This window comes from Cyphomyrmex costatus, unplaced genomic scaffold, assembly GCF_001594065.2.
Source record: "Cyphomyrmex costatus isolate MS0001 unplaced genomic scaffold, Ccosl1.0 scaffold457, whole genome shotgun sequence".
In the NCBI taxonomy this organism is placed as follows: domain Eukaryota; kingdom Metazoa; phylum Arthropoda; class Insecta; order Hymenoptera; family Formicidae; genus Cyphomyrmex; species Cyphomyrmex costatus.
This window is the reverse complement of record NW_017278823.1, coordinates 73,451-94,960: the sequence shown is the minus strand read 5'-3', so window position 1 is coordinate 94,960 and position 21,510 is coordinate 73,451. Positions and strand designations below refer to the sequence as shown.

The following is a 21,510-nucleotide window of genomic DNA, read 5'->3' as shown; positions in this document are numbered from 1 at the left end:
CTCTCTCTCTCTCTCTCTCTCTCTCTCTCTCTCTCTCTCTCTCTCTCTCTCTCGTGATGAAACCTTCAAATAAATCAATAAGTGCAGGAAAGATACAAATCATTTGTCAAAGTTTTCGATATTAACAACAAATTGTTTAATTTTAGTTTTAGTAAAAAAACTATCAAAATTACTTTTAGAAATTTAAATGTAACATTTAATAATATTTTTGAAACATTCCTGATTCCTGAAATGTTTATTTTCAACGTCTACTTTAGGCTTTTAAAAGTCTGAAAAAATAGTTTTTTAAGCTTCTCCAACTCATACATCTACATATAATATATATTCATCAGTAATCAATAAAAACAATTTTTATGCTTTAACTCTTTTAGATTGCTTCTTGATGTTAATTTCAAACTATATGTATTATATATACACTGTATATACAACATTATATTAATATTTAAAAAATGTTAGAAGGTTTTTGCCAGCAACGATATATTGCATCAGTAACGCATCAATTAATAATGCATTATTTATGAGTGCATTATTCATGTGTAAGTAAAATTAGTTGGTACTGCGCCCAAACATTTCATGATTTGTCACAAAACAATTTATAATGAAAATAATTAATATTCCTTCATATCAAATGTTATTAAACACGCAAGCCAACGGTGCAGTGATGCTTCAAGTTGAAATAAATATAAATTGCGTAGATACGGGCAAATACTAATTTAATATTTCAATATGGAATCGTAGCGCAAAAATAAACGCTAACTTTATTAATTACATAAAATATCGTAATTTTTCCTGATAAAGTTCGCTACAGTAACGACAAAAATTTAATAAAATATCATATAAAACAGTACGGGAGATACGGATTAAACACTTGCTACGACAAACGCGCCTAGCTCGTTAAGCTGATCATTTCGGCGCTGGGGAGATTGACGAGAATCGTTTGTCCGACGACGATGGTATACGTACAGACAAAATTCCGGCGTTTTCCGACGACTCCACTGAAAATAAAGCCATCAGTGAAAGCGTCGAAAATGTTGAGATGCGTGCGCAAAAAATTTTCACCTTTCCGCATGATGAGAGAAACTCGGCGCCGATTAGCGTAGCGCCCTATTCGCGTCGCGACGCCTGGTGTTGAACGCGTCAGTAGACGGCGAGCCGTGCTGCACGACGGACGTCGGGCGTAACGTCGAGTTCTATCACTTATCACGGCCTAAGTAACTCCGAACGGTACTCGCTCCGCTGCGCTGTTTAACAACCTTCGAGTGAAACGGAGAACGACGACACCAAAACGCGTGCAAAAATACTGTTGTATGTTAGGATTGTTTTTCCACGTCGAGAGAAAAACGAAGAAAATTTATCGCGTAAAGTTCAAAGCCCAGGCAAAATTAGGGATATCTGGGTGAAAGCCGCTATTGTCAAGGTACAGATACGAGAGAACAAAGACCTAATCGCTAATCTTCACGTTCTCTCTCAAATGAATACAGAAATCAGCACGTCTATAATGGAGCTCTAAGCTCTAAGCTTGTTAGAGCTATATCGATATCTTTAGTCAAACAATGTAGAAATGCGCTGAATATCCTGACAGTATATATATCAAAGAGGATTGTCTGAGAATAACAAACTGTCAGTATATGATTCAAGTGTAGGCACACAATGTGACGCATTTGAATTCTTAAAGAGAGCTTCGGAAAACATTTACCGGATCGCAATATCAGATCACTGGAAAAGGAACAAATGGAAAGGAAGAAACGGGAAAAGCTTTCCCAATTCTTCTTGCCTAAAGAAGATCGATAGGATCGTAAACGATGTTTTGGCGTTTATAGCCCGTCTTTAATGCATTACGGTAATTCGCTGAGTTGACGGTCGTATTGCGAGATGATATTATACATCAATGCTCACGTCGTAGGCAGTATTCGTAAGTAAAACAATTCACGTGGAACGTGTATTGCGCCCTATTAACTCGGAACCGAATAAATAATCGGCATTGATTCGCTCGTTATATCACAGCGTATATTTTATCATTAATTCGCTATTTTTATTCGACTACATTCCCGGCATATGGATGAGAATAGGTTTTATTTAAATGGAATGGCCATTAAGTATTCGCATATGTGACAATGAGACGACACGACGCTTTCCACACGGTCGGTGATTGTTATAATTAATTTTTAATTTTTAATGAGTTACATATAAATAACCCGTCGTTTTGCGCGAACAAAATATCATATGATTTCACATTGATGTTATATATAAATTCGTTTAATGTTTAACATGATAAAACCTTTTGAAAGGCGACCTATAATTGCTGAACGGTAGAGAACAGCAAAATATTATTCAAGTTGAGAGCTCGTACATATCGCATCGAACGATGTGCTAATGATATTTTTTTATTCACCCAAAACTCTTTTAAATTTATTTTGGTGATCATTTTCGATTTATCAGATAAAAACAGCAATAAGATTTTTTCTGATATGTGTATAAAGTTCTATTTGTTCGTTTCTTAATTATAATGTAGATAGAAATGTTATCTTTAATTTTTCAATTTTTTATTAAGGATAATATTTATATTAATATTGTAATTAGAAAATAAATTAATAAAACTTTACTATATCGCGTATATATCAGAAAAACTTTACTACTGTTTTTTCTTTTTAATTTCTTACGTATAAATATGTAAATTACAATACTTGAATCTGTGAATTTCAAAGAATTCGTGATTCTTATACTATCGCTTTGATTTATCGATTCTTCTTTTTTTTAAAAATAATATAGATAATTACACTATTTAATTAATAAAAAGATAGATTTAGTGAACTTAAATTAAAAATAGCCCAACTTATCTGACCTATTTGTGATATTTCGAAAAGGAGATATTTCAGGAAAAGATTTGATTTAATATTGCAGTTAGAAAGGTATAACCAGTCGATCAGGAATAATAGATGCATAATGGTTGCGTAATTTATATCGTCGTTGAAGCAAGTGCACTTTGATGCTTGACTGGACAATGTATACGTTTTGCGTCTCGTTTGTACAATCCAATGCCATTATTTACTGAAACGAATACATAGCCAAGCTAGTTTCAGGTTTTGTTTGTGTTTGCCGTTTCTCGATGAATTCTCAAGATAGGGTTTACATAATTTCAGCCTAATCTAACTCATTCCACGAACTTCCTCAATTTCATGTGCCACGACGAGAAACGCTCGCAATTCCAAACGTTCGTCGCCTTTTCGAGGCAAATGGTTGCTTGAATTGCTTCAACTTTACCACTAGCAATTTTTGAAAAATTGTATGGCAATGTTTAGTTTTCGGAGTGCGATAACTGTAGGAAGTACGGTATTTGCATCATTAACAACGTCTATTCCGTTAAATATTCAAGCATATTTAATTTTTGGCGCTGCTTGCTGCTATAAGTTCACCGCTCTACAATTTCTAATTACACAATAACGCAAAAGATCATAAAATCGATCCCGAATGAATAACGCGGGCTGTTGCATCATGTGTAGTTTACATTGCGAAATATCATAATCTGACTAGGTAGTGTAGATGTAAACAAAGCTTTAAAGCTTTAAAGCACTCTGCGATAAAGTGCTTACTATTTTTAGATACGGAAGATTGGAAAATGCACTCTCGCATGTGAAGTTTAATCTCTAAAGAATTCACAAAATTTTGAGTGCAACATGTAGTATGAAGATGCATAATATACAGGAAAACGTAAGAAGCTGAAACAAACAACACTTATCGCGCATGCTTTTCGAAACTTTCCATAAAATCCTCGAAAACTATCACATTTCGTATTACAAATATTTTATTGAAGTCTAAATGAAATTTTCTTTAATTGAATCTTTTAAAAAGTTTTATACATAAGTAAAAAAGAAGTTTCTTTCAAGAGTCTTAGAGTGAAGATAGTATATATAAATTTAAATATTAATACAAATCTTCATAACCCTGCATCAATCTCGATCTACACAGTACACAGAACACAAGTTGCAACATATTTCAGGTTATAATGGATCGCCGTAATATAGGACGTAGGACGCAGGACGCAGGATGCGAAAATCGAAGTTCACCCAATTTTCTGCATCCTGCGTTCTGCGTCCTGCAACCTATTATAATTAAAGTATGTTAGGTTAGTTTCTAGTCTCGTGACTTTCGTTCTACGTGCTTGTAGATTGGAGACTTTACCTTTCAAAATTAAATACATATACATATAATTAAAAAGTATTTATTTAATAATAATAATAATAATAGTAGTTCACAAAATTGTAATATAACAATTGCACTAATTAAAATAATGTTTGAATACACATATTCATTAAAAATGTGTCTGTTCATATAGCTTAGCTTTATTTAAATATAACTTTATTTAAATTTTTCGCTTAGTACCTCGGGTATAAAAATTCGGATAACAGAATTCGGATAAAAAGAAATGCTTAATTGACGCAAGAAAAAATTATAAGATAATAATATAATATCGCATTTGAAAAAGGATCTGTTATCTTAAAGTCGATAGTCGCAAAGGCTAATACGATCGAATGAAGCAGATTACATGAGTGGAATTATATAGTGTATAGGTATGTGGAACGTGTGCATATACGGCACACCGGCAAACCAGCAAATAGACTTGTGCCCTTTGTCTGATCTTCCGAAGTCCGATTTATTGTTCTTTTCTACGTCGTAGAAACCAAATGTCAGCCATGAAAATGTCTTTTGTGCTGTGCCGTACAAGGAAATTGCCAACCTTCGCTGCAAAACTTTCGTATCTTGCTCCCTTCTCTTAAAGTTATTTCGAAAAGGAAAAGGATTATACCAAACAACAGGAAAACTTCGGTAGACATTCTTTGCATTTCTATTTGTAGAAACCGCTAAAAAGAAAATTAATCTCTTTTGTTAAACACGAAAATTAATCTTTTGTTAAACGGCGCTTGTCAAGGTAAATGAAACGATAATTAACCGAGATCGATAGGGTCGGGTAACCTTCGCGATGTTAGGATTAGATTATTTAACATCTTGATTGCCACGTGACATTGCCTGTGTCACCAGTAGGTACTTTGCCATCAAAGCCGTTACGATGTCCCACTTCTTTGTCGATTTCACTTTATTATTTTCATCAAGGCATTACGTGCTTTACTATCTATGGTATAGTAGTTTAGACAATGTAAATAATAATGTGGATATGAATTTGTATGCAGCGCAAGTAACTTCGCTGTAGTAGTTTATATGCAGAAAACGCCACGATTGTTGTTATGTATGGTATGTATTATTACGAGAAAATATCGATCGAATTTCTGTTACGCATTGCGTCCAGTTTTATCATATGATTCTATTCTTGCATAAAGCAATATGAATGCTGTGCATAAAGCAATATGAATACTGTGTCACCTTCCAAATTGACCTTGTTACATAAATAATAAGGCTGATGAGTAATCACTATTTTTATAATTCGTATAATTGTCCTATACGGTTATAAATTCTTAGAATTTATTTTTTTTTTATACTTAACAAAATGCTTCAAGTAAAATATAATAACGCATTATTTTTACTGCGCAGTAAAAAGATATCAATATTACATTATGAAAATTTATGGAATCATATAATAATTAAAAAGTTAAGAAGGTAGCATTAAATTCTTAATACACTGTTAAACAACAAATTTTACGCTGGAAGCTTCATGATAATTTTATAATCTACATTGCATAATGTATAACTAAGTATCCAAATAAACGTTGCAGAATATTGGAATCGATGCGTATTTGAATATTTGCGGCAAGATTAAAGTTACCTCATTTTACGCGCGGAAAAACACAATTTCCGCGCAAATTCGATTTACAATCAGAAATACGCTTGTGTGATTTAATCTTTTAAACTTGATCAACGTGACGAATTCCACAATGCACTTGGCCCAACCTCGGCTCGTTCTTTTCCTTTATTGCGATCGTAAATCATCGTTCGCGGCAACCTTCTCGTAATACGCTCGTGACATTGGTAAAACCCCTTTAGAAACTTAAGAAAATACTTTTTGAGGTCATATATCGTCCCAATTAACGAGTTATCTAGGTCATTGTATGTTGTCACAATAGATATTCATAACGTTTACCTTGCAAAGAGATATTTCATTACACAGTTAATATCACATCGAGCACTTATGAATTAAAACAAACTTTGCTCTCTCACAAGAAATAAGCTCCCATCTTATAACTTTTGTAAGCTCCATTTATTCAAGTAATCCAAATTTCGTAAAAATTTATTTTGCTTATAACAATCTAAATAATCTCCAGTCGTAAATCCACACATCAATTACACAATTAATCGATTGAGTCGATCAAATTATGAATAAAACAACAATTAAAATTTATTTAACAAAGAGAAAATTTAGCAAAAAAAACTTATATCTATTTTGAACAATTTCTATTATGTGATTTTCGCAAGTTTCGTTTATTCAAATTTCGTAAAGATACAGTTTTTTTAATTAAATTGGTTTCCGTCTGTAAATCCCATCGATGAAATCAATCAAGTTCTAATGACTTTTGATATCGAAACTAAAAGAGAGAGCATTTTGTTTTTTTCCGAAAGTACAATACATACACATGGAGCGATTCTCGCGAATAAACGCCGCGTTATTTTTAAAACTGCTATTTCGAAGTCAATGGCGATCCATAATGTGTCCAGAGTAGTACACGATGAAGATGGATTTCGCGGTGGAGTCCAATGCGTAGTCAGAATGATGTAATGCACGGAATTCTGTGGCGAGGACAAATGAGCAATAAAATTTTCTTTTGATATTTCGAGAGAGAGAAGATTTCTTTTAATGCCAAGACTCTCTTCTCTTTCTGTTTTTTGCGTCAATCAAAACTTAATTAGTCTTTCAGATTACATAAAAAAGAATCACCCTCAAAGTACACCTCTAAAATTTGAGAAAAATCGTAAACCGAATCGCTTGATGTGTATAATATTTCCTATTTTTTAAATTTGATGTCCTTTGTACAACGACCATATTTATCTCGAAAGAAATTGCCGTTCCCTTTGCGATTTTCTTGCGAGAAGGTAACATTATCTTCTTTCAATTCATCTTTTTACTAGCTTAGTAAACAAAGACATAAATATAATCAATTGTTTTGTTTAAATAAAAATTACTGTTTATCGCACAAAGCATCAATCATATTGGTTGCGTTCAGCAGAAAAAGCAGTTTTATTGTTATAAAATTTTTTAATCCTATTGGTTTATGCATTTAGACTTAGTGAGAAACTAAAGGCAAGACCAATCATATTAAAAAATTTTACAACAGTTGCGAAGCTGTTTTCTCTGCTGAACTCAACTGTTGAGTGGCAGCCGCGTCTTTCCATAATCACATAAAAATATTCTCGCGTAGTTCCTGTTACGCGGTGGTATGTGCGGACACACAACAATGGAAAAGTTATTTAAACGAGTTCGAAACTCTCGAACGCTGGCACAGCTGTAATGTTGTTCTCGACAACACGAGATTTACGCTTGCCTATCCGCATGCTCATCGAAACTCGACAACTGTCACTAATGAATAAACTGGCAATTAAGGTCGGTTCACATTCCCCGCAAAGCAGATAGCACAAAATTAAAGAGTTCGAATACTGCTCTAACAAGCTTCACCGCGAATGTCCTTTGAGATCCTTTTTATTTATGCGATTTCGAACGAAAGGGTTATTAACTGCCTCAGAGTCGATTGCTTTTCCAATATCGTCAGGTCATTCTAACTTCTTCAAATATAATATAGTAAACTTCCTCTCATTTATCTCGTATATCGCCTTATTTCAAAGAGCATGTACGTATAAAAACAAAACATCGAATCATTCATCATTTGAATGAAATGCTATTTCTTTTTAACATTGTTTATATAAAATACGTTTATATATCAAGTTTCATTGTTTATTGTCGAAATACGCGCTTTAAAGGAAAAATAATGCTATAACAAGTAGTTTGAGAAACTTAATTGACCCAGGCTTTTCGCTCCGTTGCAAAAAAAAGTTATAACATTTCATCCTCATCAGGATACTGTGATATTGCGATTTTAATTAAGCGAACTTTGTGTTCAATGTAATTTGATATGAACATGCAGTGTATTTAAAAAAAAAAAGCGTCTTTCGCGCATTATTTTTTATATTTTTTTGTGAATTTACAATTAAATGTTACATATATAATATAAAGATTCTCAAAACGATAAACACATTCTTGAAATAATCTGATTATCGAAGCTGTACTCGGGTATTAAATACGAAGTACCGCGAGATCCGGATCAAAAGTACTTTCTGATGTAAAGGAATATGTACGAAAGCACAATTTCATGAAACCTACTAAAACAAATATCGTAGCGTGTACCTAGTACCAAATTATTCCACATAATTTTCACAAACTTCGGCATTACCGCGCAAATTTTCTATCAGACTTTTTGCAGGTGTATCAATATATAAATCATACAAGGAAAAAGAGATTTATCGCAGAACACATATTTAAAAGAAAAAGAGTGTGTTTGTTATTAAAAAAATAAGTAACATATGTATAAAAGTAAAAATTATTTCTATAGTATTTTATGTCGAAATATCGAATCCATCGAAATGGATGAACAGAGTAAATGGAGAAATAAATTACACACGATAGAAAATAATTTCTCATTACTTACATTTTTCCGTCATTTATATAACTTACTGCAATTTGTATTATTCATTTTATGCTGTATGTAATTTCTATATATTACTTTTACAAACTAGACTGGGTTATAATTAATTCTGCTCTCTCGAAACAGTTATACTGAATAATTTCATGTTGAACGTTGGCACCAATTTTCTAATACATTTTCCACGAATACTGCATTTAGCTTCAAAACGATTCAAATAACAGACATTTATATTTTTTTTCGTGAGCTCTCTTTTCCGTAAGTTATTTTTTTAATATTATATGTTTTTCAAGCAGTTTTTAAATTGCATTTTATATATAAAAGTGCAAAATATATTCATTTATAAAATACTTCTTATCTAAATATTAATTTAATTTTCTCTCTTTGACTACTATTATCTCTCTCACCATAAATAAAAGTCTTAATATTTTTACTTAAATAAAATAATCTTCATCTAAATAAAAATATTTTTATATATGTTGTAAATAAAATTTGTTGTATTTATATAATGTTTACATTATAAGGATCTTTTTCTGTCATTTTTATATTATTATAATGCCATTTAAACTAAAATGCAGTAGTCATGTATGTGTAGTCATTATTGCACTTCTGATTTTTCATAGCTAACTAAAATTATGACATATTGCTATCGTTATCTTAGTTATTATCGATCCTATTAATCACAGCATGTATCTTCAATTGCTATCAATACACAGATTACGATGATAAGTCAGTAAGGATAGTCAGATAAATTTAGAAGAGCCTTATCTAAGTAACTCTACATGTAATTCAATTTAATAAAAACTCTTGACTATATGTAGTTTGTAGTTGTAGTATCATCAACTAGACATCTTCGAATATTATCGCTAAATACTAATGGATTTTCTCGACCAGAACACGAATTTCAGTGTCAGTTGATGTGAGATATCGCGTAAAGATCTTTAATTAATATGTCGAATAGCGGTATAATTTATCGGAGATGTTTTCAACACGTCATTTTATTCACCCTTATTAATTAAATGTCTTATCGTTTACGGGAATAATTATATATTGTGTAACTATTTTAAAATTATCAAAATGGATATCATTTAATTTACACAATAAGTAAATATATAGCAAGATAATTCTGAAAATTCTCTGAATTATAATTAAAATTTAATTCCAATAATTATGATTTAAACAGAAATTAAAATGAAAATAGAGAGAACATATATAGAAAAAAGATAAATTGAAAAATAAAAAAAGTAAAATGGATAGAATTTGATTTTCTTTGGACTATTGCACATTCGCACACAATTAAATACGAAATTAATTTCTTATCATTCATCTTTCCGTTAAAAATGACTCGAAAGTAAATCAAAACACATACTCTTAAACATTTTATTTTTTGCTAATGATGTAATCAACTATTAAATTAATATGCTCCAAAAAATTTGCGCACTAATTACCGTACTGACTTTTAATATCATATTTTACTTTTCCTTTTATTTCTTAATATTAAGGATTCTTATTCAATTTATTTATAAAATTTAATTTAAAAAATTGTATTTAACACGAATATTATGGATATAGAACAATCTTATCTAAAAGTGTAGGTACCACGTAGTAGATATAAATAATTAAACTTCTTCCATCAGCACTTAATTTCTATACAAAGAGAATTATTGGGTGCAAAGAATTGCGGAGGAGTCTTATTATCCACTATTTGAACAAGAAAAGGAAATTCCTATTAACCGTCACTAAAAGTCGAGAAATTTCTTTTGCTCAACTTTCTTAATCCAAGTTTCGAGTAATATCGACTCATTTTATAAAGTTTTTGCGATATACGTTTTAAACATTAGTTTTTTTAACGTTTTATTAAACGTTAGAATTAATTAATCTTGAAAATAGACATTAATAAAAATACATATTAATAAAAATGCTATATAAATGAAAGTTCAAACACATATAATTTCTCACGTCCACATGAATCATGTGGCATATATATAAAAAAGTGATATAAAAAATATTATAATCAATTTTCAACATTTATGAAGCAGTAATAATTTGTCAAATAAAATTTTGACTTACTTTTTATTAATTTCTTCACTCTATCTATATTAATGTAAGTTTTAAAAATGTCGCTAAACAAAAATATATCAAATATTTGCTGAATCAGTTTTCACTAAAAAGAAAGTAATAAAAAAATTTTTGCAACAAGAAATTGAAAGTAAAAGGTGTCGCTATATATGTTTAAAATCAAATTAATAAGATTTTATTAACAAACAAATGGATCAACGCGCGCGCACAAAATATACCTATTTCTAGACATTTTGGTTTGTTCTTTTCACTCTTTCAAAATATGTTTACTTGTTATCTTTACACAGTATTTCATCAATTCACACAATATCTGGATAAAAGAGAATACAACAGAGTTTAAAAAAAAATGTTTTTCACTCACTACCAATCCAATCCAATACTCTCTTTTTTACCAAATATACGTAACGGAACTTTAACAAAACGTGTGTAGTATAACGATCAGTTAGGTACTAACAGAACCTTGACACGTGCCCTTTCATCGATTCGAGTGTCCAGGATATTCCTATTTCCTGCCACGCGAAGATCACCGAATTCAGATCTAATTCTATGAAGGAAATTCAAAACGAACGGAATGAACCAACACGAAACTATGTTCCGTGAAGACGACGAAAGGCAATTCTGATAAAAATGCATTATTACATCGTTTAAACAAAACACAAACAAAAGGCTTCAGTCAAAGCGCATGTAAGTAGTGCATGTGAACAAAATCAAGAGAGTGTGTGCGTGATCGTGTATTGCTTATTGGGCCTCTGCTGTGGCCGTACTAAAACGAGAAAGGACGAAGAAATGGCGGAAAACGGCAGTCGTGTCACGCCAAGGGAAGCCATCATGGTTCAATCCGACGACGACGAGAAGCAACAAAAGGAGCTATATCCTAACACGGTAAGTATTATAATTAACTCCGTCGGAGAATGCGAATGAAATAACGAGGAAATTGTAAATTACAACTGTCCTCACTTGGAAATGTCACGTCAATATCGTCAATATTTCGTTAAAAAAGAAAGCAAAAATAAAATAGAAACTATAAAATACCAAAATAAGAGATATACATAAAAGTCAAATTTAAAATATTTTTCACAGTAAATTATTTAGATTTCAGATTCTTATTAACATATTAATATTCTAATAAAAATGCTTATTAGAATAAAAAAATATTAAATTGTTTTTGTCAATTTAATAAATAATATTATTACTCTGGTACTGCTCATGATGTTTAAAGATTGAAAAAAATTTCGGCGCACGATTTACAGAATTGAATATATGTATACATATAAATAAATTCACGTAGAATTATTTAACTACTAATCCGCTTTGAACGAATATACTCGTAGAATTTCTTTTATTTATTTAGATTTATTTTTATCGATCCAAATTCGTATTATAATTATTTATTAAATTTAACATTTTAATAATTTAGTAATTGACAGAATATAACTCATAAATTAAAAATTTAATATTAAAAAGAGAATTACCATTTTGTATTTCTGCTTCCTCTTGTATTAATCTTTTATCATTTCCATCACTAAAATTTGTAATATAAATTCTTAGTGCTTAAAATTTTTTTTTAAATCGTGGAAAAAAGTATAATGAAAAAATAGAAAAAGTTTTTAATATAGTAACTGAATTTGTAATTTTTCATTAAAAAATACAAATTTATTCAAAAATATTTTCTACAATATATACATATATAAAACATACATGCATAATACATATATGTAACTAGAGCATCTAAATAAAGCTTATTACATTGTAATTGTTAACTTGACATAAATCTAAAATTAGAAGTCAGCACAAATTCAACTAATTTTCTTAACGTAGTGTACTTACGTCACGAAATTAAATGGGAAGTAATTCTATCAGATGTCCCTCTAATTTTCTTGTATAGGTGGAACGTACGAACATTATGGTGGACAACTGTGATTCGAAAAACGACAGGATGGACAAGAAAGGAGAAGGGGAGGATCATCGGGTAGAGGCAAACTCGGATCGAGCACAAGAATTACAAATACAGGTACAACCGCAAATGCAGCAGACTCACGTACAAGTTGACAGGTGAGCACGCGATTCTTCAATAAATCGACAATGATAAACCGAACCGGAAATGTTTTGCTTCTTAAAACTTTTAACCACATTATTGACGATCAGATATTACATCGTCAAAGCGAGCGCATTTCAAGTAATTTTTTATTTTCTGACTAAAACATTAAACAATAATAAAAATTTTCAAAATTCAATAATTATGGTAACTTAATGATCTATTTAATGATAACTAGCATTATACATATTTTAAGATAATGAAGGATAAGCTTAATAATCATAGTATTTATGTATAAATATAACTTCAAAATAAGACAAAGAAAAGACAGATAATCGCATATTTTTACTATGTATTTTATTTATTTATATATATATTTTTACTTATATATATTTGTGGGGATGACATTAAATTGATTACAACGTCATGACAAATAGTAAACTAAAAAAAGTTGAAAGTTTTAAGAAAAATCGCACGTCATCGTGAACTTTTTCCGCAGCGATATTTTTCCATTATCAAACTTTGAGAAGTTATAAGCAGTCAATCTTCTCAAGATATATGTTAAATGATCGTATAAATATAGGACTGGCACTCGATCATTATGATCAATTAAAAAGATAGGATTAAGTTACGCGTAAATTCAGGACACGTTATTTATAATTTATATTCAATATAATAAAAACATCAATTCTAATTACATTAGAAATAATTAATTTCATATTAATTTTGTTAAATATTTATAGTTTGATACTATAAATAAATATCAATAATAAACATGATTACAACAGCACAAAAATGTTTAAAATTAAATTTAAAAAAAAATTTGTTTAATGTTTAAATTAACATTTAAATTGCACATATAAAATTATAAAACGTTAGTAAATATCTGTAAGTAAGTATGTTATATTATCAAACCGTTAAAAATTAAATATTAAGAAGAAATAAATATCATTTAATATTTCTAAAATACCTAAATTCAGCATCTATTGAAAGTATAAAACTACTTTAAATTGAATTGAATTTAACGTAAAGTAACAATGTCAAGCATGGTAAGAACCGTGCTTTATTGCTAAATGCTACAAGTGATTTTATACGATCTTGTTTCTAATAGTCGTTTTAGGAAATTCAAGAGGTTCGAAGATAGTATCGTAGTGTGAGATTCACATAGCCTGAAAATCCTTAATACATTCACGTAGCTATGCACTTACATATTATCAGATTAATTAATTCTGATCGCGCTCAATGATCTTAGTCGCGAAATTTGCAACTATCGAAGTTACACGATTTGACGACTAAAATAGACTAATAAACTCTTGCGCATGGCAATATATATCATAACTATATCACAAGAATACAATAACAAAAATTATACAACGTCTTTTTTATTTAATATTTATATAAAATAAATCAAGAAATCTATCAATAGATATTGATCTAATTTCTTTTCTGGGTGTTTTTATATTCTCTCTTCAGAACTTTATAGTTTATATAATATTTGTTATTCTCTCTCTCTCTCTCTCTCTCTCTTTCTCTCTCTTTCTCTTCATCAATATAATATGCTTTTTCACGTTCACATACTGTAAGCATCAGTTCATTATTATTATCTATCAAATATTAAACAAAGACAAAATGATGTTTACAAGCACTGTAAGTACAAAACAGAACGCTACGTATAGAGATTACCGAATATTAGATATATGAAAAAAGAACAAAGAAATGAGGAATGTACATTCAGAAAAATTTCTGATTGGAAATGAATGAATCAGAAGATTTTGATCACATCAATCAAAATTTTGATTGATGTGATCGTAAGTAGAATTATAATAAATTCAACCAAAAAATTCCGAATTGTCTATTTTTAACTAGAATTCCAATTACTGCCACCAGACTTTTTATTTCAATGCAGAACAATGTTTTCATTTAGTTAGCTGCAAGTTGAATGTATTTTATCACAGCAAGTGTTGAATATGAACATTCAGATTACATATTCACATATTCTGCATACGATTATATTTATGCTGAGTCTAAACTTGAAAAGATAATCACTGTTCTTAACTCTCTGAAACTGTATCTCGAACTAAACAGAAATGAAAATTAAATATTCCATTATAGTTCATAATAATGAATTCATTATAGGAAATAAATAATTTCAAGAATGTTCAAAATGTTATTATAAAATCATTATATCTTACATTATTCATAAAAATCTTTCTTTCAAAATAACGTTGAATAAAATATGACTTCGTCTTTTATGTATTTCGTTTTATTAAAAAATGTCAATTTAAACCAAGCTAAAATAATAAAAATTAAACAAATAACATTTTTCGCAAAGAAATAGTTTGAAAAATAACAAAATTATTCTTTCTTATACCAATTGAATAGTGGAAAAGATAAAATGTGCAATTAAACAATTTCACAAAGAAATGATAAATAAAAAAATTATTATGCAGATTAAGAATCCATAGCATATAAACAGAATTCACAAGTATCAATAAAATCTCTATAGAAGCATTTCTCCAATGGAATTACTTTTCCAACAGAGCGATTTAAATTAATGTTCAACTTGCTGCCTTCAGTGAGTTTATTAATGCATTTTCGCCAAAATATAGAATAAACTGTTAGTTAATTATAACAAGCTAATTAATTCATGCTCGACTATGAAGCTTCGCGACGGTCAAGTATTAATTGAAATTTAAGCGTTGTACTAAAACAACACGCGATTTCATTGTTTCTGTTGTCAGCCATCCACGTTAAATCGAAAAAGTCGACGATGAGCGCGCACGCCACAGTATCGACGTAATAAATACGAGAACTAGTGAAATATGCATCTAAATTGGAAGCGTCGAAACGATTTACGGATTTGCAAAAATCCTAGGTTCGAAGAGCGATTGATATCGCTTACGAAATCGATAAAATGGAATTCAGCTTGGTATGTGATAAACGCAACATCGTCAACGCCATGTTACGTTAAACGGGATTTACCAAATCTCGTGGTATATTAATAAATCTATAATCCGCCATGGATTACAAAATTAACTATAATCTCGAGATTTTCATTATACAGGATTTTCGTGTAGATGTTAAGAAAAAACATTGATGGAATGTAATTATTAAAAGCGGAAAAACACTATCAACGTGAAAGAAAATATAAAATATTTTTTTCGTTATATCATCGTAATTTTAGACTCGATGTTGAAAATAAATCTATAAACTATACTTCATTAAACATTTTGTATAATATTCCCATTCGCTTAATATTTATGCATTTATAAATAAAGGTTATACTTTTAATGTTAACAGATACACAGAGGTGAATTTATATTTAATTACACTGCTGGCATTGATTGCAAAATAATGATCGACAAAATATGCAAGTTAGTTGAATAATGTTCTCAATACCGTTACCGCTAATAATACGATATTTGTTTATTGCCGCGTCGTTAATTTCAACATATATTATTTAAGCATCACCAATTTCATTAGTCTTACGCGTTATAAGCTAAATTCCGCTTGCAATGAAGCAGTGCCAACAAACATCAAAATGTATGCAGATTTATACGATACGTGTAATTCAACCCCGACACCGACAGGTACAGTAGTATCACTAGTAGAGGGAAAAACACAGCTAAAACAGGAAACTCATTACGGTTAACAAAAACACGTGCATTCTACTTTTGACTATTTAACAGAACAAAACGAAATAAAAACTTAATAGCACATTTATCTACAACATACAAAATTAATATATTTAAACGTTAATGATCGGAAATGATTTCAGTAATAAAAATATTTAATTAAATTGAACTAATTTAATTAAATGATTACAACTATAATAGTTTACAACAACAAAAAATTACTTTGAATTGGACTAGGTATTTCTTATAGAGATTTTTGAATGCTGAAAATATATGTTATCTTTTAAATATCACTAAGCGACAGAAAATCGTCGAGAGATATACATTCCTTGCTCTCTAATCCTTATTTCTGAATTTATATATATGTATAATATAAATTTCTTTTAACAATTATAAATATTTAGAATTATTATGAAATATTCAGTACTTTCGAATCAAATCGTTATTTAGATCTTTTACAACATCGTATAACAACCATCAAATAAGTTTATTGTATATAACAATAACTTTTATTTGTAAAGCGAAATATCTAGAATGTTTGCGATAATTCGAACGTGTATGTTCTACCTGAAGAATAGTGGAAACGAGAAACCATGACAAGTAGTATATATGAAACTTCGAGTGCTACCAGAAGATCTGACGACAGTACAGAAAGAGCAATCGAATGGAAAGTAAAGTTTTCAAAAAAAACATATATGAAAAATGTGAGCGTAAAAAGATACCATTACGGACTGCCTAGAATTTCTATTTTATGTATATTATATATTGTAGTATATATATTATTCATATATTATATATATATATTATAATATTCATATATATTATTTTAATACATATGAATAATATAACTTACTTTCGTTATATACATTTATTCGTGTCTCTTTTATTATTAAATTATACAAAGTTGCATCTCTGTTATGAAAAATATTTAATAAACATGACGATTTCAAGAAAACTTGCGGAACATCACATAATATGTAATTAATGTGTGAATTCCTAACTTTTTTCTTATACGTTTACTCTTAAAGTGTAAGCAATTTCAAGATCAACTTTTATATTGTATATATATATATATAACGCAAAAATGTAAAACATTACGAAACAGAATTTATGCACATCTCACTTTTTTTCTTCATAATTGTAGATATACACAATTAATATATAATATTAATTAATATAACATTAAAAACTATAAATATTATATAAGAGTTTATCGGAGTAAGATCGTAATTACTCTCTACGGTGTGTATAATTAGTGGTCTAAGAAAAATATCAAATTCATATTTGTGCTAGAAACTCGAGATCTGCAAAATCAACACTGTTCGAGAAAGCGAAAACATCATAAGAGCCTTTCGATGCGAATTCCTCTTCGCGCTTCTGAAATATGAATAGCGGAATTCCCCTTGAGATGTTCTTTTATTTGAAATATACTTTTTCTTCATCTTCCTCTTGCTACCTTACGTATTTATGCCGCCTGATTCGACATCGATATTTACGGTCTGACATATACGCGTGATACATGTTCCAGCAAAATATCCGGAACACTTACGCGACAGTACGTTGAATTTGATACACCGACACGTATAACATCAAAACATAAGCAACCCCCTCAAGGAGTTCGATCCATTTTTTATTTCTCGATTCGTAACTTCTTAAAATTCTCTTTTGAATATTTTCGTCACGTAGGTTTTCCCCACTTTCTCCGTACAAATCGTAGAAATGCTATCCGTAGGCAGCAATAAGATTATACAATCACATGAAATAATAATAAATCGTATCTCAAGAGTACCGTTTCAATTTATTACGTAAGTTTTTAATTATATAATATGAAACAGTATTTATGTTGCAACATCGCAATCATCTTAATTACAAATATATACTTTGAAAAAAAAATGCTAACATTCTCATAAGAATCGTTTATATCTCTAGAGAATTCATATTGTTCTCTAATTTATTTTGATCAGGATAATTCCATTTAAATTGTAACAAAACTAATTATCTGAAATATTTCAACAATCGACAGTGAGAAAGCTATAGGTGACAGAAAATGTTAAATAACGCAAGAATTATATATGCACTGCAAAAGAAGTATAGTATGTGATAAAGAATAAAGATTATTTTATTTTTATGAAAAACCTCATCATCATCACTTGAAATGCGATATTGTATCATTTGCATTGGATACTCTATTTGTAAATTACGCGAGAATATCTTGGGTATCTTTATCTTTATAAAATTATTAAGAAAAAGCTTCTTTTAAAACGTATCGTATAATTATGTCACATATATATAAATATAGTATCATATAATCATATCATGTATAAATATACAAATATAATATTTTTCTATACAATAAATTACGCATTATGCAAAATAAAAAAAGCATACAAAGTCATCACATAAAATTTAAAGTTGTCAAACGATTCTGAAACGTGTACAATTCACCGTGAATATATTCATGACAGAACGCATTACGTTCGATCTCAGATAATGTCTAGAGAAGTATACATACCTACAATAAAATCTCCCTTCGTGAATAAACGCGGCTATCAATCGTTTTGAATTGCAATCTTTTCCGATATCTTCTTACTGTTTTTTCTTTTTTATTTATCATGGTGATTATATTTCAAAAAGATAGAAATATTTGATACCAGTTGTTACGATATAAGAGATTTATGAAAACAAAAATAATAAATATCAAAAATTAATCGCTATGCTTCAAGCTATTGTTTCAAGCTTTGTGAGTAATTTTATCAATGATTTTATTTAACAGGAACCTATTAGTTAGTTGTTATACGCTTAGTTTCTTTATATAGCCTTAATAAATTTTTTTATCCTTCTAGCTAATCAATTAAGGTGGACCAAAGAATTTTTTTATGATATAACTATTTTAATCTTTAAATACGTAGATGGGGTATTTAGAATACATCACACAAACAAATTTTATCTTTTTGTGCACTAATTACCGTACTAATTCTTGTAACCCTTTTGTTTTTTAATTTTTATAAATTACTATTTTTATAAAACCTGTTAGTTCATAAAAAATATATCAATAAATTAAGTAATTGATCATTTATTAAGATATGTCGCAAAAAATAAAAACTTTCTAAATAATTATACATCTCGTATTTGAAATATAAATGTAATATAATATGCATGTAATGGATACTATCCAGCAAACAATATAAAAAAATTAATAACCTGCACAAGTAAAATACTGTCATATTCAAGAGTATTGTTATAACATATTTTTTCATATCCTATTACTGCAAGCACATAGCGTACAGTGATATATAACACTGGAAATTTAACGAATTGCATAACGTGATTGCATTTAATTGAATCAATTAATGAAATAATTTCGTAAATAAAACAAAGGAAACAGAAAAATATATACTATTTTATAAAACTATGTTATAACACATTAGCATATTATCACATATTGGCAAATAGCATCATGTAATTAAATTTTAATATATCTTAATGTTACTTATATGTATTTCGAAGAAAAAAAATAACATAAATTGAATAAAATAGTACAAAGTGCTTTCTCAAAAAATAACTTGTGTGTAAAAAAATTACAAGTTATATTTTCTCCTTTATAGAAAGGATGTCATGTGAATTGACACAACGAATGACGTTCAAAGATTGATGTATTTAATAATGATCGACAATCATTATTAATGAAGATAATAACATGGAAGATGCGAAAAACGATTTCAATACATTCAATATGTCAGGATGACGTTATTTATTGCGCAATAAATAAACGTGTTTAAATATAGAATATTTTCCTTTAAAACACTGTGACAAAACATTTAATGGAATAATATCTCAAGATAAATAAAAATTATTCTTCCAATACGTCTATAGCAGTTATCTTGTTTAAAACAAGTATTGAATTTATAAATATAAATTTTTATTTTTATTCACATCATATGGATGTGCAGTTCTTAATAAAACTCAATAATTATGCATAATTATATATAAGAAGAACATAACTCTGTTAATATCGAAACCTTAACTGGTGAAACCATTTTAAACATTACAAGTTTCTATAATGAACGCCACTCTAAACTATGCTGAAATTGTGTATTCAACGTATCTAATAATAATAATCTTCTTGTAACGATTATACATAAACTGCACAATAAATACGTAATATACAGACCCAAACAATCGAATTGTTAAGTGTTTATACAATCCCGACATATGATATAATATTCTTAACAACGTTTGTCTGTAACTTATTAATAAATTCATAAATTCTAAAAAAATATAAAGTTTGAACTGACTTGGCAAATAACGTAGTGTTATTTAAAGTTCTTACTTTTAAACAGAAACTGAAAGACGAAGTTGTTCACATACTATTACGGCTTTTAATGAACTGAAACAAAAGCGATGAAAGCAATTAAAAGTGCACTTGTCATCCTGCTTTGTACAAAGTGTTAATGTATACGTACTTACATTTTTTTTTGTCATGTTGAATAATGAACAAGAGTAAACATGAATATATTCCAGTTATATCCTTATACGTATGTAAAACATATGCAGCAGGTGAGATAAAGCCTTTTTTTTTTTTTTTAGAAAAAAAGACAACCTAGAATTATGCATTTTGCGTTCTACGGAATCGTAAGAATGAATATTATACAAATTAGAATACTTCTTTATCAAATGCAAATTGTTATAGATGAAGAGAGAGAGAGAGAGAGAGAGAGAGAGAAGTACATTTTCAATAATACTCAAGCAACACGTTAAACAAACAGTAACAAAATTTAACATTAATTAATTTTATAAAAATCAAAAATATTTTAGGCATGATTATGTATACGTGCTTCATAAAATTAAAACGAATCAGGATTTAATAAAAAAAGATCGCTTAATCCATATTCTTTAGAATGAGGGAATATATAAAAGGAATAGAGTCTCTACTATTGGGTCGTCCGGAAAGTCCATGCGGAATTCTCAATAGAATTTTGCTTGAGAATTGCGAACGGACTTTCCGGACGACCCAATGCCATATAAAAGCGTATTTTAAATAGCAGAGAAAGTAAGTATATAATCGAGAATTTCATAGATCTTAATTACATCAACGACTGTGCTGTAGAAAGGTACATAATAA

The 21,510-nt window shown here is 29.2% G+C and overlaps 2 protein-coding genes across 2 annotated transcripts in view; one reads left to right on the top strand and one right to left on the bottom strand.

Annotated features, from left to right (window-relative positions):
• LOC108777717 (uncharacterized) overlaps positions 1-21,510 on the bottom strand; it is an 83,965-nt gene that overhangs the window by 24,650 nt on the left and 37,805 nt on the right.
• LOC108777714 (arrestin homolog) overlaps positions 11,290-21,510 on the top strand; it is a 44,943-nt gene continuing 34,722 nt past the window's right edge. The window contains exons 1-2 of the mRNA XM_018544670.1: positions 11,290-11,600; positions 12,604-12,770. Of these exons, the coding sequence (XP_018400172.1) occupies positions 11,505-11,600; positions 12,604-12,770 (263 nt within the window). The 5' untranslated portion in view covers positions 11,290-11,504. The remainder of the gene's footprint in view (positions 11,601-12,603; positions 12,771-21,510) is intronic.